General features: G+C 43.9%; 1 protein-coding gene across 6 annotated transcripts in view; it reads left to right on the forward strand.

The window, feature by feature from the left end:
- Positions 1-15,834, forward strand: part of LOC115457521 (C-type lectin domain family 2 member L-like) — a 47,428-nt gene that overhangs the window by 19,434 nt on the left and 12,160 nt on the right. For 4 of the 6 annotated variants that reach the window (XM_030186978.1, XM_030186982.1, XM_030186979.1 and 1 more), the window contains 3 exons: positions 3,381-3,410; positions 4,963-5,114; positions 7,984-8,084. In XM_030186978.1, coding sequence (XP_030042838.1) covers positions 3,381-3,410; positions 4,963-5,114; positions 7,984-8,084 — 283 coding nt within the window. The remainder of the gene's footprint in view (positions 1-3,380; positions 3,411-4,962; positions 5,115-7,983; positions 8,085-15,834) is intronic. The other 2 variants (XM_030186980.1, XM_030186981.1) reach the window with 2 other exon arrangements.

Consider the following 15,834-nt stretch of genomic DNA (forward strand, 5'->3'; position numbering starts at 1 on the left):
AAGCGAGACAAGGCAATTGCATTTAAATCATTACATAGAATAATGTTATTTTGGCTGGACGGTTCGCTTGCCTTCTAAATATAGTGTTTAAGATATTTGTAAGCGTCTGCATTAAATCATTACAGGGAATGGTGCTATTTGGCATAGGACTCAATTGCCTTCTATTTAAGCAAGTAGAGCAGAGTATAAACTGTTAAATCCAGGTTGAAAGCGGTGCATACATTTAGCTTTCTGTTTAAGGCAGGCAAAGCAAAGCAAAGTATAGACTTTTAAATCAGCTGAAAGCAGTGCATGCAGTTAAGCAAAGCAAGCAGTTATTTTGTTTATTACGGTTGTGTTGTCCTTGTTCCGTGGTCGGGATGCTCTTCTGTCCACCGTTCCAGCAGTGGTCGGCTCCATTGTGGTCGGATAGCGGGGGGGGGGGGGGGGGGGGGGGGCCTCGGTCGTGTGGTTCTTGCCCGTTAGCGGCTGGTAGTTGCTGGTGAGGATGCGATGCTGGGTCGGGTATACCTTGGAATCAGGCTGGGTTCAGGCAGATTTTATGGTGCTCCTGATTTGTTTGAGGGCTTGTTATCCTGCTTCCGGTGGTGCGTCGGGTCTGGACTCGGGCTGTGTGAGCGCTCCTTCAAAAGCGGGTCTTCCAGACGTGGGCTGCAGGATAGGTAACTCGGTCCCTGCGTGGTTGCCCGTCCCAGACCACCAACGGTAAATTCTGGTCACTGTTTCTGTAAATGCTGATCCCGGTTGGGGAGGTATTCCACCTCTCCGATGGCAGCGAGATGGTTCAGCTCGTGGTTCAAACGGGCAGTTCAGAACACGGTCCCCGATGGAGCTGTCGTCTTAGCGTCTGCTAATGGGTCGGGTCCCCCAGATCGGCAAGCTTGAGTGGTTCGAAGTGGAACAAGCTGGGTCATGCGGTCTAGGACACGCTGGACACGTCGGGTTAGGCTGGACTGGAGAAGCTGGGGCTAGCTGGTCCTGCTGGTCTCTAGTCCCCGATGCCTCGAGAGTCGATCTCCGTTGGCTGTCTGCCAGTAATGTACCTTGATAAGCAAGTAAAGTAACTCGGTCCCCGCCAGGTCACCTGCGGCGCTGCACTGTGGTGGGTCTCCGGGCCTGTTAGTGTGGGCACTGCGCTGTGGCGGGTCTCCGGCCTGCTAGTGTGGGCGCTGCGTTGTGGCGGGTCTCCGGCCTGCTAGTGTGGGCACCCGAACTAACCAATGGCCAAGAAGAAAGACACATGGAGGGGCATAATCAAACGGGGCGCCCCAGTTTTCCTGAGGGCTTCCTCACAGAACGTCCTCGCAAAGGGGCGGGGAAACCCGTATTATTGAAACAAGATGGGCGTCCATCTTTTGTTTCGATAATATGGTCGGGGACGCCAAAATCTCAACATTTAGGTCGACCTTAGAGATGGTCGTCCTCAGAGATGGTCGTTCCCGGTTTTCAGTGATAATGGAAACCGAGGACGCCCATCTCAGAAACAACCAAATCCAAGCCATTTGGTCGTAGGAGGAGCCAGCATTCGTAGTGCACTGGTCCCCCTGACATGCCAGGACACCAACCAGGCACCCTAGGGGGCACTGCAGTGGACTTCAGAAATTGCTCCCAGGGGCATAGCTCCCTTACCTTGTGTGCTGAGCCCCCCAACCCCCCCCCCAAATCCCACTCCCCACAACTGTATAACACTACCATAATCTTAAGGGGTGAAGGGAGGCACCTAGATGTGGGTACAGTGGGTTTGTGGTGTGTTTTGAAGGGCTCACATTTACCACCACAAAATGTAACAGGTAGGGGGGGATGGGCCTGGGTCCGTCTGCCTGAAGTGCACTGCAGTACCCACTAAAACTGCTCCAGGGACCTGCATACTACTGTCATGGAGCTGGGTATGACATTTGAGGCTGGCAAAAAATAGTTTTTTTTTAGGGTGGGAGGGGGTTAGTGACCACTGGGGGAGTAAGGGGAGGTCATCCCCAATTCCCTCTGGTGGTCATCTGGTCAGTTTGGGCACCTTTTTGAGGCTTGGTCGCAAGAAAAAATGGACCAAGTAAAGTTGGCCAAGTGTTTGTCAGTGACGCCCTTCTTTTTTCCATTATCGGCTGAGGACGCCCATGTGTTAATTACGCCCCAGTCCCGCCTTCGCTACGCTTCCGACATGCCCCCTGGAACTTTGGTCATCCCCACGATGGAAAGCAGTTGGGGATGCCCAAAATCGGCTTTCAATTATGCCGATTTGGGCGACCCTGGGAGAAGGACGCCCATCTCCTGATTTGTGTCGAAAGATGGGCGTCCTTCTCTTTCGAAAATAAGCCTGTTAGGAACATAGATTCTGTAAACTAGGCACTGGGATAACGTGCTAATTTGGACTTCTAGAAGGATATGCACTTAGCAGTCATTACTGCCAATTAAGTACCAATTAAATCTAATTAACACCAATAATTGACTAATTAGTTTACTTTCACTTCTGGCCTTTTCACCCAAATTTAGGTGCTCAACTTTGGATGACCTATATAGAATCCAGGGGTATCTGGTTATGTTCCACTGAAAATCTGCATTAGACCCAGTGTGTGGGAGTTATCAAAGTAGCAGCCACACCTACCTAAATAACAAATCCTGACACTGCTTCTGTCATGCCCATTCGCTTCCTCTCACTCATCCCCTCTGCACTATTTATTTATTTGGAGTTTGCTCACACCTTTTTCATTAGTAGCTCAAGGTGAGTTACACTGGATATTTCTCTGTCCCAGGAGGGCTCAAAATCTAAGTTTATACCTGAGACCATGGAGGGTTAAGTGACTTGCCCAAGTTCACAAGGAGCAGCAGGGGGATTTGAACTGGCCACCTCTGGATTGCAAGAACAGTGCTCTAACCAATAGGCCACTCCGCCAGGGGGACTAGTGCACTACGAATGCTGCCTCCTCCCATGACCAAAGGGCTTGCATTTGGTCGTTTCTGAGATGGGCGTCCTCGGTTTCCATTGTCGCCGAAAACCGGGGACGACCATCTCTAAGGACGACCATTTCTAAGGTTGACCTAAATGTTGAGATTTGGGCGTCCCCGACCGTATTATTGATGGGCGTCCTCGGTTTCCATTATATAGGATATGCTATTATTACAGCTTTTATTTGCCATTGGCTTGCTATTCCTCCCTCCCTTCCCCTTTGGATTGTTCCCTCCATGACTTGCGTCTGCTCTTTATCTAAAATTGCACCATCAGAGTTCCTTTATTTTATACGCAGTGTATCAAAGTCATTGTATAAATATAACAATAAATAAAATTTCCTGCTATGACAATCCTGCTTCAATGTAAACCATTAATGAGTAATGTTCCCCTGGTTCATATTTTCAACTGCTGTTTTTATTTTTTTCCTATGTCACAGCAGGTTCCAAGCACTGTAGAAGTAACACTGGTAAGGAGAAAGAAGGGTCAAGGGCATAAAAATGTAATGTTAAACCAAGACATCAAGGGCTAGGTTTTCTATACAGCACCAAAAAAAATTGGCAACGAAAAAAAGCACTATTCTATATGCTGCACTTAAAGCTAGGCACAGATTATAGAATAGCACTTACATGCAGGAGTCAAGTGTAAATTTAAGAGCCACCATTTGCACCAACGAAAATGTGGTACAAATGGCTGTTCCTAAATTTATGTGCATTGGGTGGGGGTGGGGGGGATCCTATATATGGTGCCTAAAAAATCCACACAGAAAACATTTTCACCTAATCTTATTCTATAAACAGTCCCTAGATTTAGGCACGGCATATAGAATAGTTGGCATCCCAGTGCCTAAAACTATGTGCATCCATTTACGCCAAGGAAGACATGATGTAGATCCCAGATCATAGATTTAGGCACACTGGGCCATATTCTATAACTTTGTGCGTAAAATTTGGAACACCATAAAACACCCATTTCCCCACCTATAACCATGCCCCTTTTTGGCTGCATTCAATAAAAGTTAGGTGCACTGCGCTACAAAATACGAGTTGTGCGTGTAAATTCTAATTATTGCCAATTAGTGCTCACTATTGCTTGTTAAGTGCTGATTGACTTGTTAAGCTAATTAAATTTTGCACTTTGTTACAGAATACACTTGGATTTTGGTGCAGATCTCTAGGCACACTGTATAGAATCTTGGAGATAGCCCCAATATTCTATAATTACGTGCGTAATTGAAAACTATACTCCCTATCCACCATGAAATACCCATCACCCTCCCATTTCCACATCCCCTTTTTTGGGGTTATGCATAAAATTTATGCATGGATCCCATGCCTAAATGTATATGCAAAAATGCTAATTAAATCTAATTAGTGCCAATAATTGCTTGTTGAAAAGCCAATTATTGGCACTAATTGCTTCATTATCCAATTAAATTACACTCGCAAATTGGGCACATGCCCAAACTTGTACACACAATTTTTGGCAACTCTTATAGAATTAGTGGGCAAATTAGGTAACTGGTTGTGAAAGTCTGGTCACTAGGATCCTTTTTACATCCTTTTTGGTTTATCTAGTTGATGGTTAAGGAACTGACCAACAGACAAGAAAAAGGACATAGAGGGGTAGATTCAGTAATGTGGAGGTGCATAATTGAACGGGACGCCCATCTCTAAGGGCGCCCATCTCTAACGACGTCCCCGTAAAGGGGCGTCCCCAACCGTATTATCGAAACAAGATGGGCGTCCACACCCACAAAGATGTTTTTTAAGAATGTAGACACCTTTCCATTGTAACAGAAACATTTATTAATGCTTTTCAAAGATGATTAGTCATTGCCAGGGTTAGTTATTTTTTGGCCTACAGGCAACAGACTCAGGCTAATTCATTACAGAATCCAGTTTTTCTTATTTTACAGATTTAAACCATTTTCCACATTCTTTAGACTTTCACATTCTTTAAAAGAAAACTAGTACCCTGAATGTTTCCTCAATTTAACACGGATCTCTTTTGGTTTCCAGTAGAAAGGTGTATTCCTTGTCCAGAAGGATGGATGCTGTATGCAGCAACGTGCTATTATTTCTCTGATGTGAAAATGAATTGGACATCCAGTCAGGAGTACTGTTCCACATACAATGGGACATTGGCTGTCCTAAAGAGTAATCAAGACCTGGTAAGAAAGGTGGCATACCTTATTATTTAGAGTTCCTGCATTTGTTAAGGGTGGACTTGCAATCTCAAAAACCAGAACTGCACTGGTTTTGCACTGGTTTTGACTGTGGGATGGAAGACAAAGGGTGAGGAATAATAAGAGAACAGGGTGATAGTTTGGGAACAAGAAAACTTCATTTGAGAACCAGCCACATTCTATCCTGATATGCCTCAGAACTCAGGTCATATCTCAAATGCAAATATATGAAAGAGAACGATTGAGCTTCTCACGCAGTGCACCATGTACTTATTAAACCTAAGCACAATTAGTTAACAGCTTTTAATTAGAACCAGGGCTGTGGAGTTGGTACACCAAACCTTCAGCTCCATCTCCTCTATTTTTCTGCTGTCCGATTCAGATTCCAATTCCAGCTCTGACTCCAACTCCTACAGATATTAGGCTTTAAATGTTTTTGTTATGGATCTAAAGAACTGGTAAATATAACTTTAGATCCAGGACAAAGATATGTACATATAAGTATGAAATGATAAATTTACCTTACATTATCATTTTGTTTGAAGCTGGAGATCGAGTTGGAGCATTTTTACCGACTCCGCCTCAAATTATTTTTGACTCTGGCTCCATAACTCCGACTCTACAGCCCTGCTGAAAACAATATTAAAAGATGTACACAGTTCATTGTCAATTGGGTTTATAATGAATATGTACTGTCTCATTAAGGAGTATAGTGTTAATGATGACTGTTTATGGGTTTGGGGTCATACTTCATTGGTAAGTCTACATTAAAGGGAAAATGCAGCTCCCTTCCCAGTTCTCTTTCCTTCTTACAAACTATATTTTGACTGCTGTGTTTGGATTACCAGCCTCTTCCTCACTCAGGTGTCGTTTTACTAAGCTGCAGTTAAAGGGGCACTGCAGTAGCGGTGGTGGTGCCTGGATTTGCCAGGCGCTGAGGCCCCCTTTACTGCAGCAAGTAAAGGTGAAGAAAAATGAAATGGCTATGCGGTAAGTATGTACTTGAAAAAACAAAAAAACGGAAGATATACAGAAAGACCAAACTCGAGTTTGGTCTTTCTGTATATCTTCCGTTTTTTGTTTTTTCTGGTGTTTTTTACGGGAGATTTGGACTCTCTTTGTTGTTGTAAGTATGTACTTGCCATGTGGCCAACGTGGTGCTAAGAGCTCCTTTGCTTACCCAGCATAAGCATAAGTGCATAAGCACCACCATACTGGGAAAAGACCAAGGGTCCATCAAGCCCAGCATCCTGTCTCCGACAGCAGCCAATCCAGGCTTCAAGAACCCGGCAACACCCCCCCCCCCCCCCCCCCAAAAAAAAAAAAAAAAAAATTAATAATGTTCAATGGACTTTTCCCTCAGGAATCTGTCCAAACCCCCTTTAAATTCAATAGGTCCAGCTGCTGTCACTACATTCTCCGGCAACGAGTTCCAGAGTCTAACTACACTTACAGGCTTATTTTCGAAAGTGATTGCCGGCGATCTTCCGACATAAATCGGGAGATGGCCGGCGATCTCTCAAAAGCGGTGAAATCGATATAATCGAAAGGTGCTTTTTTTGACACCTTTGCCGCTTTCCCGTCGCCAAGCCGGCAAAAGTTCAAGGGTGCGTGTCGGCGGCGTAGCAAAGGCAGGACATGGGTGGGCACGGGCGTGGCTACCAGATGGCTGGCTTTTGTGGATAATGGAAAAAAAAAGCGGCATTAATCAGTATTTCGTCGGATTTACTTGGTCCTCTTATTTTCACGACCAAGCCTCAAAAAGGTGCCCCAACTCACCAGATGACCACCGGAGGGAATGGGGGATGAACTCCCCATACTCCCCCAGTGGTCACCAACCCCCTCCCACACTAAAAAAATAAAAACCTTTTTTGCCAGCCTGTATGCCAGCCTCAAATGTCATACCCAGCTCCCTGACAGCAGTTTTTAATGGGTGCAGTGCACTTCAGGCAGGCAGACCCAGGTCCATCCCCCCCCTACCTGTTACAGTTGTGGTGCTAAGTGTTGAGCCCTCCAACCCCCCCAAAACCCTCTGTACCCACATGTAGGTGCCCCCCTTCACCCATAAGGGCTATGGTAATGGTGTAGAGTTGTGGGGAGTGGGTTTTGGGAGGGGGCTCAGCACCCAAGGTAAGGGAGCTATGCACCTGGGAGCTATTTGTATATATTTTTTTAATTTTTAGAAGTGCCCCCTAGGGTGCCCGGTTGGTGTCCTGGCATGTCAGGGGGACCAGGGCACTACAAATGCTGGCTCCTCCCACGACCAAATGCCTTGGATTTCACCGGGTTTGAGATCGCCGGCATTATTTCCATTATCGCTGAAAAACAAAGTCGGCCATCTCAAACCCGGCGAACTCTGGCATTTGGCCGGGCTAAACCGTATTATCGAAAAAAAAGATGGCTGGCCATCTTTTTCGATAATACGGTTCCGGACAGCTGTTGCAGCGCCACCAAAATAGATCGCGGCAATGTATTTCGCCGGCGCCGTTCAGTTATTCCCCTCTTAGTAAGCCCCTTTAGTAAAAACTAACAAAAATTTCCTGTCGTGTAGGAAATGCCGCATGATGGGAATGGAACTACCGTCAGCGGCTGCATTAGGCCAGTGATAGTTCTGATTTGCCACATAGCAAGCCCTTGCTGGGCAACAACCTTTTAGTAAAAGAGCCCCTCAGTTAGTCAGTTGTGTTATCTTAGCAATCTCAAAAGTCTGTGAGTCTTATAAACAGAATTGTCTTTTATATATAGGAGGTTTTGGTTTTGCGCAAGCTAATTTTATTTTTGTTTTCACAGAAGAACATTACGTTCTCTTCCTATCATCTTAAATGTCCTTTCTTCCTTTGTTTGTGGAATGCAGAAAAACATTGAGCGTTTCAGGGACAACAACTATTGGGTTGGACTATTCAAGAAAGAAGATGAATGGCGGTGGTTGGATGGATCCCCATTGCCAAAGGATAGGTGAGAAATTGTATTTTGTTTTCTTTCATCAAGAGTTGTAAATACTGTCCTCTGGACAGGTGCTGGTGTTCATAAAAATGTTTGTTGAGTGGATTTTAGTCCTCACCATAGATGGAGTCAAAATTAACATTATAAATGACCAGAGAAACTTCAGCTAAGCAAAAGATTGTCCACTACTTCCTCTAAGGCACTCAAAGAACCTCCACCTGCATGAATATTGCAGTTTCAATCACAAGGAACAGGCAGGTCCTGTTCCAGGGTACCTGTTACTCATAGACGGTCGGTAGCCAACTGTTTTGGGGAGGCTAAAGGGGGCGGAGCTTACCTCCGTGGCAACGTCAATGACGTTGTGTCGCTGCCAAGGGGGCGGAGGGGTGGAGCTTACCTCCGTAGCGACGTCAATGACGTTGCGTCGCTGCCAAGAGGGCGGAACTGACCTCCGTATTCTCTGTGGAAGCGACGTCAATGATGTCGCTGCCACGGAACTAAAACAATTAAACCACACGTGCGAGGGGGGCGGGTAGGGCGGGCGCAACACCCAGAAGTCGACCATTGGGCTGGGGAGGCTTAGCCTCCCCAAGCCTCTTATGCGGGGCGCCTATGCTGCTCCTCAAAATTGCAACTACAATATTGATGCTCCACTGCTACAGCATTTCCTTCAAAGGTGTATATGAGTCTTCCACATTTGTACCTATTATCAGAGATGAGACATCAATAATGCAGTTTTAATCTCAAGTATCAGGCAGGCCCTATGGGAGTCCTGCAGATCTTGTCTTCCCCTCATAAATGAAACTGCAATGTCCATGATGGTAGGAACGCAGGTGGAGGATTCCAGTGCACCTTAGAAGGAATGCTGCAATTGACACCACAAATTTCTTCCACCCATGGCACACTATTGGTTCATACAATGGATCAGTTTACTGCTAGATCAGTGGGAGATTTTCACTTGTGCAATTAATGAGTTTATAAGATATTTTCACTTATAAAATGTGCAGGTACTTTATAATAAAAGACATGCTCTTTCAAGAGTCTGTTTGTAAGTAGGAGAGCTTTCATGTGAATTTCTCAGCTTGACCCACAGGTCTCTTGATAAATGTTGCTGTCCTATCAGTTTTCTTCTGGCAGTCTCTCAACAATACACTTGCTCAGCTCCCTCTTTGATTTTTTAAAGGGTCGTAACGGTTGAGTGTCCAACCTAAGCACCTCAATTATATTTTCCCCTTATTTTATTTGTATTTATACAGATATTTTGCATTGGCAGTTACAATATCAAGAATATTATAATATCACTTCTTGATCTCCGAACTTCTACCTAAAAACAAGACAATTTAAAAGGAAAACATTCCAAACAGCCACATAATTGCAACTAGGCAGCTCAATTTTGAGCCTAACCTACACAAATTACTCTGGGGTCCTTTTACAAAGGTGCGTAAGGGCCTACGCGCATCCAGTGTGCGCCAAATCAGCATTACCACCCAGCCACCATGTGCCCTGGGCAGTAATTCCAAACTTGGCACATGCCATAAACATGCAGTAGAAAATATTTTCTATTTTCTACCATGGGTCGCTTACCCGGCGGTAAATGGCAGTTGGCGCTCTGCATGCTTACTGCCTGGGTTGCGTATGAGACCTTACCGCTAAGTCAATAGGTGGTGGTAAGGTCTCAGGACAAAAATGAACAAGCACTGGTTTTCATGTTGCCACACGTCCATTTTCCGGCCCCTTAAAAAAGGCCCTTTTTTCCAGCATGCAGTCAAAAATGGACCGTTGCGCGCCCAAAAGACGCACTTGCACTGCCGCAGGCCACTTTTTGCCAAGGCCTAGTAAAAGAGCCCCTTTGTGACTGAAAATGTCTTAAATATTAGTTCAAAAATCTACTAGGATATGGCCTGTAATTTCAGCACCTAGGTTGGAGTTCCTAACATAATTACCTAGCTCTGAAATCAGGACATGGTGGGAAATTTCATAACAGTGTTCCTATATTATTATTATTTATTTATTACATTTGTGCCCCGCGCTTTCCCACACATGGCAGTACATAGTAACAATATGAATAATTACAAAGTCGTAAAAATAGGAGCTTTGGGGGGGAATTCTATATATGTCGCCTAAGAAAAAGTGCTATTCTATAAAACGTGCCTAAGGTTAGGTGCGGTTTATAGAATAGTGCAGGGCACTGGGGTAACGTGTAAATTTAGGTGCTGTCATTGGCACCAATGAAAATATACATGTGGTGCCCCAGTTATGCGCATAGGGGGAGATTTGTGTACTGAAATCCAGGTGTGTTCTAAAACTGCGCGCAAGTTGACAAATTATTATCTTCCTTTCTATGGTCAAATAAGCCTCCAAAGATTGCTTTGAGGAAACTTAAATGCACCAGGGAAAAAGGCGGAGTTTTATTTCCCGACTTCCTCACTTATCATAAATCTTACATTTCACAGCAGGGGTGCAGATGGTTCTTCCACGCTTCTGAATACAAGCCCATGTGGCTGGAATTGGAGGAGGCCATGGTAGCTCCTCTCACTTTACCGCTTCTTGTTACTGCTTCTTCATTTCCATCACATAGAGTTAATCAGATTATAGTCTCCACGGTCAAATGTTTATTGGACCTCGACAAATTTCAAGCAATACCTCTCAGTAAGTCATCACATCAGTCACTTTGGTATAATCCGCATATCTTAATAAATAAGGCTCCATTCTTTTGGAAAGAGTGGATAGATAAGGGAGTGTTCTATCTGTCTGATATTGTTAATGCTGATAATAGTTTTTGGTCCTTTTCTGAGGTGGTATCCAAATTTTCTCTACTTCCTACTATGTTCTTTCAATGGATGCAACTTACTCATAGTGTGAAGGCATCTGTTGAGCTGGCATCATTGTCATCTCAGCTGCCTTCTTTATTTGCCAACGCCCAGACACTAGTATTAGCTGGGCACACAGCTTCATCTATTTATAAAATTTTTATTAACGCAACACACAACTTCAATACTGCCCTTCAACATAATTGGCAGCTTGATACAGAGTCTGTGGTAGATGAAAATATGTGGTTCTGTTTCTGGTCTAAAGTTATGAAACCTCTTTCCTCTGCAGCGGTTTTGCAGTCTATGTTTTTTTTATATCATAAAACCAATTGGACTCCTCGAAAACTTGCTACTGCTGGCCTGAGCTCATCAGACAAATGTTGGCACTGTTTGCTGCAAGTGGGTACTTTCTCTCATATGCTATATGAGTGTCATCCGATCTTTCAATTCTGGAAGGCTGTTTGGAATATTATACAAAAACTTTTGCCCATAACTGATGACCTGACTTATTCAATTGTAATTTTTAAGTCCGTTCATGCAACTTTTGATTTGACCTCCCCGCAATCAAAACTATTGGACATTCTCCTCACTATTGCTCAACGGCATATTTTGCAAAACTGGAAAAACGCACAGTTGCTGAATATTCAGTTCTGGTGGAATACAGTCCTGCAGCATGAGACGTTTGAGCTCGCCATGGCTGCGAAAAGTCGGATGATAGTATCTAAGAAACAAATTTGGTCTATTTTGGACAACTACCTCCAAACTATTCAGGCCACACCTTAAACCAGTACAAAGGACTTATTTGTTAAACACCTGGATGCTTTCCCCTCCTTTTTTCTCTTCTTTCCTTTCTCTTTTTTTTTCCTTTCCCACTTGTTGTGTTTCTTGCTTCCTATGTTTTTCCATCATTGTTTTCCTGTTATTTGTATTCTTTGAAAATTAATAAAATATTTGGAAAATAAAACTGCGCGCGTAACTGAATTGGCTCAACAAGCCAATCAGCTTTTTTAACAGAACTTAACAAGCAATAATAAGCACTAATTGACAATAATGAGTTATGCACATAACTCGGTAAGTGCATTCTATAATGAATTGCGCCTAAATAGTGAAACGCACAAGTCAGAATAAATGCATGCAGTTCAAAAGGGACAGGTTTATTGGCATGTTTATGGGTGTTTTGCGGCCGTTCCAAAATGTACTTGCGTAGTTATAGAATACAGCCCAGTCCACCTAAATCTATGCACCAGGATTTACGCCAGGTTTTCATTGATATATATATACCTGATCCAAACTGATATGTCCTCTGGGGCTGTGTGGTTCCCGCAGGGACGGAAGCTGCTCTGCGGAGTTCCTGTGGGGATGGAAGCATTTCCTGCGAGCTTCCTGTGGAAGTGGAAGCAAGCACCAAGTTCTTTGAATGCCACCTCCTCCTCCTCTTTCCTTTAAGGATGCAGTTGTAGAAAGTCTTCCAGTAACCCTTTCTGCTCCTGGGCTGATATACAGGCCTCAGCTCTGACACAGGCACAAGCATCAGTGAAAGTGCTGAACATGGAAGTTTAATTCTCAAGGTTTGCTCATTATTTTACTTGGTGTTATGCCTGTTTACACTGCAACCTACTCACAGCATAATTTAAGAAAATCAATAGAGGCTTACTGAAATGTAAGGTCTACAGTTTTCCCCAATATTTTTGTTTGTTTCATTTCATTATGTATATAAATTCAGGGCCCAATATTCAGCAGGACTTATTCAGAGGCTCCTATTCTGAAATGTTCAGATCGCTGGGTCATCTCCAGATTTTCGGCAACACCTACTCAGATAGTGCCACTAAAAATCCAGTCTGTTGGCCTTGGCACTGTATGGGCAGAGCTAGGGTTTTCCTGGTGGAGCTAAGGCAGATCTAGAAGCATGGGCGTGGTTTGGGGGGGGGCGAGGGGTTGCATTGCCCCCACAAATGGCTCGCCACCTCCTGCATCGCCAGACCTACCAAGTCTCCCACACTCCCGCCAAAGCGGGAAAGTCTCCCATTGACAGGGGCAGTCTTGTGAGGCACTCCTCCTCTGGTATCTTTTCCTTCCCGCTGCCGCCACCGCAAATTAACTCCACCCTCCCCACCCCCCGTGGACCAGCATCTCCTCTTTTCCTTCTTCCCTCCTCAACCTTCTTCCCCTGAGTGCTACCTTTAATTTGTTTCAAAACTTGCTGGGCGGTGGCAACGATTCACAGGCGCTGCCTTGCTGCCAGACCGACATTCTCTCTCTACTGCGGTGGCCTGCCCCCCTGAGGTAACTTCATGTTTCTGCTGGGGCAGGCCACGTGCTGCAGAGAGAGAAGATGTCATCCAGCTCAGGGCAGCACCTGTGAATTGCTGCCGCTGGCAAGTTTTGAAACAAATTAAAGGTAGGCTCGGGGGAAGAAGGTAGAGGGAGGAAGAGGAGAGAAATAACAACTGAATATCACTAAAACAGCTTAAAATATTATTGCAGCTGGTGGAGAAACAGCAGTCATAAACTGTATCTTGTGCTCATTTTTCTACACTGTTCTATACAATACAGATGGCCAAATTTCAGTGAGGATATCCTGTTTCTTGATGGGTTCATCTTAACTGTTGTTGTAATCCACCTTGGGAAGCCTGGTGTTATAAAGATGGAATATAGTGAAATTAAATGGAAGTAAACTCTCCTTTCATTGGGGCACATGGAATCCCATCTGCATCTGGGAGTGGTGGGGCAGAGGGGAGGAGAAAAATAGAATGCTCGGACAACAAAGGTAGGAAAGAAAGCATTCGTTTTGTTTAATGCTTTTTAAGGACTAAGATGTGCCTGCTTTGGGAAATGTATATTTTTTTCTATTGTTTTATTTTGCAGCGTACAGGAGAAAATACATTTGTTTCTCTTTTACCAGTATTTACACTGCTTACAATCTTTCTTTCTTGAAGAGTCTATATTTCGGTTTTTGAGGGCATGTTTTTTGTGGGTCCCTATTTTGTATCACATGAGGGTCTGTCCGTGTCCTGCATATGTGACTGAGCTGACAGATTCTGCTAGCATGTAGTGTTTGTGTAGGAATCTGTAACAGTCCAGCTTGTTACAGTTTTCCAGTAGCAGGTATATTGGTGCTTTAGGGTCCAGTGTAATATTTATAGTACTATCTTTTCATAGGTGAGTTAGGGCTATTGTGTGTTAAGTTTTCTGTATAGGTTTTGAGTGTCTTTTTGTAGGATTTAGTGTTATTCCACAAAGTGTCTGGCCTTATTGTTTTTGATATGCTGGCTTCATATTCAGCATTTTAGTCTGGTGCGTGTGTGTGTTGGTTGTTTTTTGTTAAATAGCCATAATGAATATGTATGAGATGTATATATGCAAATTAATATGCAAATATGTGAAGCCACACCCTTTGCTCCTTCCCCCACCCCCAAATGAAACAGTCAAACTACACTCATGTCTAGAAGTTATCTGGATATTCAGGGTCAGTATCAAGGTATGACCTGGTGCTGAATATCTGGGTATAGAATAAACAGCGGTGGCCAGCATATACAAAATAAAATGCTGACTGCCACAGCTTTAATATTACCAACTCAATTTTTATAGAAATAAAATCAACCGATATATAAAAACTGAATGAATGCATGTAAAACATGTTGATAAATAAAACAAAATCAAAGAAACAAATGCCTAAATCGAATGAAATAAAGCACGTTCTCTCAGCTGGGGAAATAGCAAAGATCAGCCACCCTCAAAGCATTATCAAAAAAATGTCCTCCCACGCAATGGGTTTTGAACAACACATGTTTGTAATTGTATGTGTAAATGGTAGTGGCCACAGATCACGCAAATGTGGCAAGGAAAAAGTCAAAGGGATTTGGAAACAATGAAGCAACAGCAGTATAGGGGCAGAAACATTTCTACTTTCTTCATATACTGAGTGGCAGATTTTTATGCACAATATGTATAATGGATTCATTTTAACCAGCTATCCTTCAGGGATTTTTTTTCACATCTTTCCAGCTGGGTTTGTGGTTGAAAACAGTGGCATAGCCACAGGTGGGCCTGGGTGGGCCGGGGTCCATCCATTTAGTGCTCAGGCCCACCCACCAGTAGCACACATTTAGCAGTAGGTAATGGGGATCTCAAGCTTGGCCAGCTGAAGACTTCCCCCTGATGGTAACAAAAACGCTACTCTACACAATACTGGCACCTGCACACACTCCGTTTTCAGCGCATGCCTGCTGCATACTGCCAAGATGGAAAGAAGCATTTTCCTGCCAGCTGAAATATTTTTTTTGATGGTGGTTGGGAGGGGGGAGAACACTTGGTGCCCACCCACTTCTTGCCTAGGCCCACCCAAAATTTGTTGTCTGGCTACGCTCCTAGTTGAAAATTCTCCTTAATCTAACCAATGGCTAGATTGAAGACAGCAGTTCCTCACTAAGGGTGTACAGCTCCCAAATTTTCACACTGTCTTGTTTTCAAAGTCTTTCCAGTGAATGTTTTATTTTTCGTTATGTTGTTACAGGAGCAATGTTGTTAAGAGCTCACACTCCTTTGAAAGAGCGTGCAACAGTCACAAAAAGTGTGCATTATTCACAAAGATAGTGTAGTTTTTCACGATGGTGAACACGTGTGATAATTCACCCATGCAGTAAGAGATAGGGGGGTCTTCAAAAAGGGGTTCATATACTTGCAAAATCCATTCACAGTTCTAATAGGAAGCTACAGCACTCCATAACAGAACATTCTCCTTCTACCAGGATAAGTCCTCAAAGCAGGTGATCCCAAACAAGCCTATGTTCCAATCTGTTGCCTCCTCAGCAGGGTCCTTGTCATGGGTCCCTTTCACACTCATGGTGAACAAACAAGTCCAAAACAGACATCAGCAAAAACATTATATATCATCCAAATAAGTTGGCATTAGTCTATTACATAACTTCACACTGGATTACTCTTCCTACAAC

Source organism: Microcaecilia unicolor, chromosome 14 (genome assembly GCF_901765095.1).
Source record: "Microcaecilia unicolor chromosome 14, aMicUni1.1, whole genome shotgun sequence".
Lineage (NCBI taxonomy): Eukaryota > Metazoa > Chordata > Amphibia > Gymnophiona > Siphonopidae > Microcaecilia > Microcaecilia unicolor.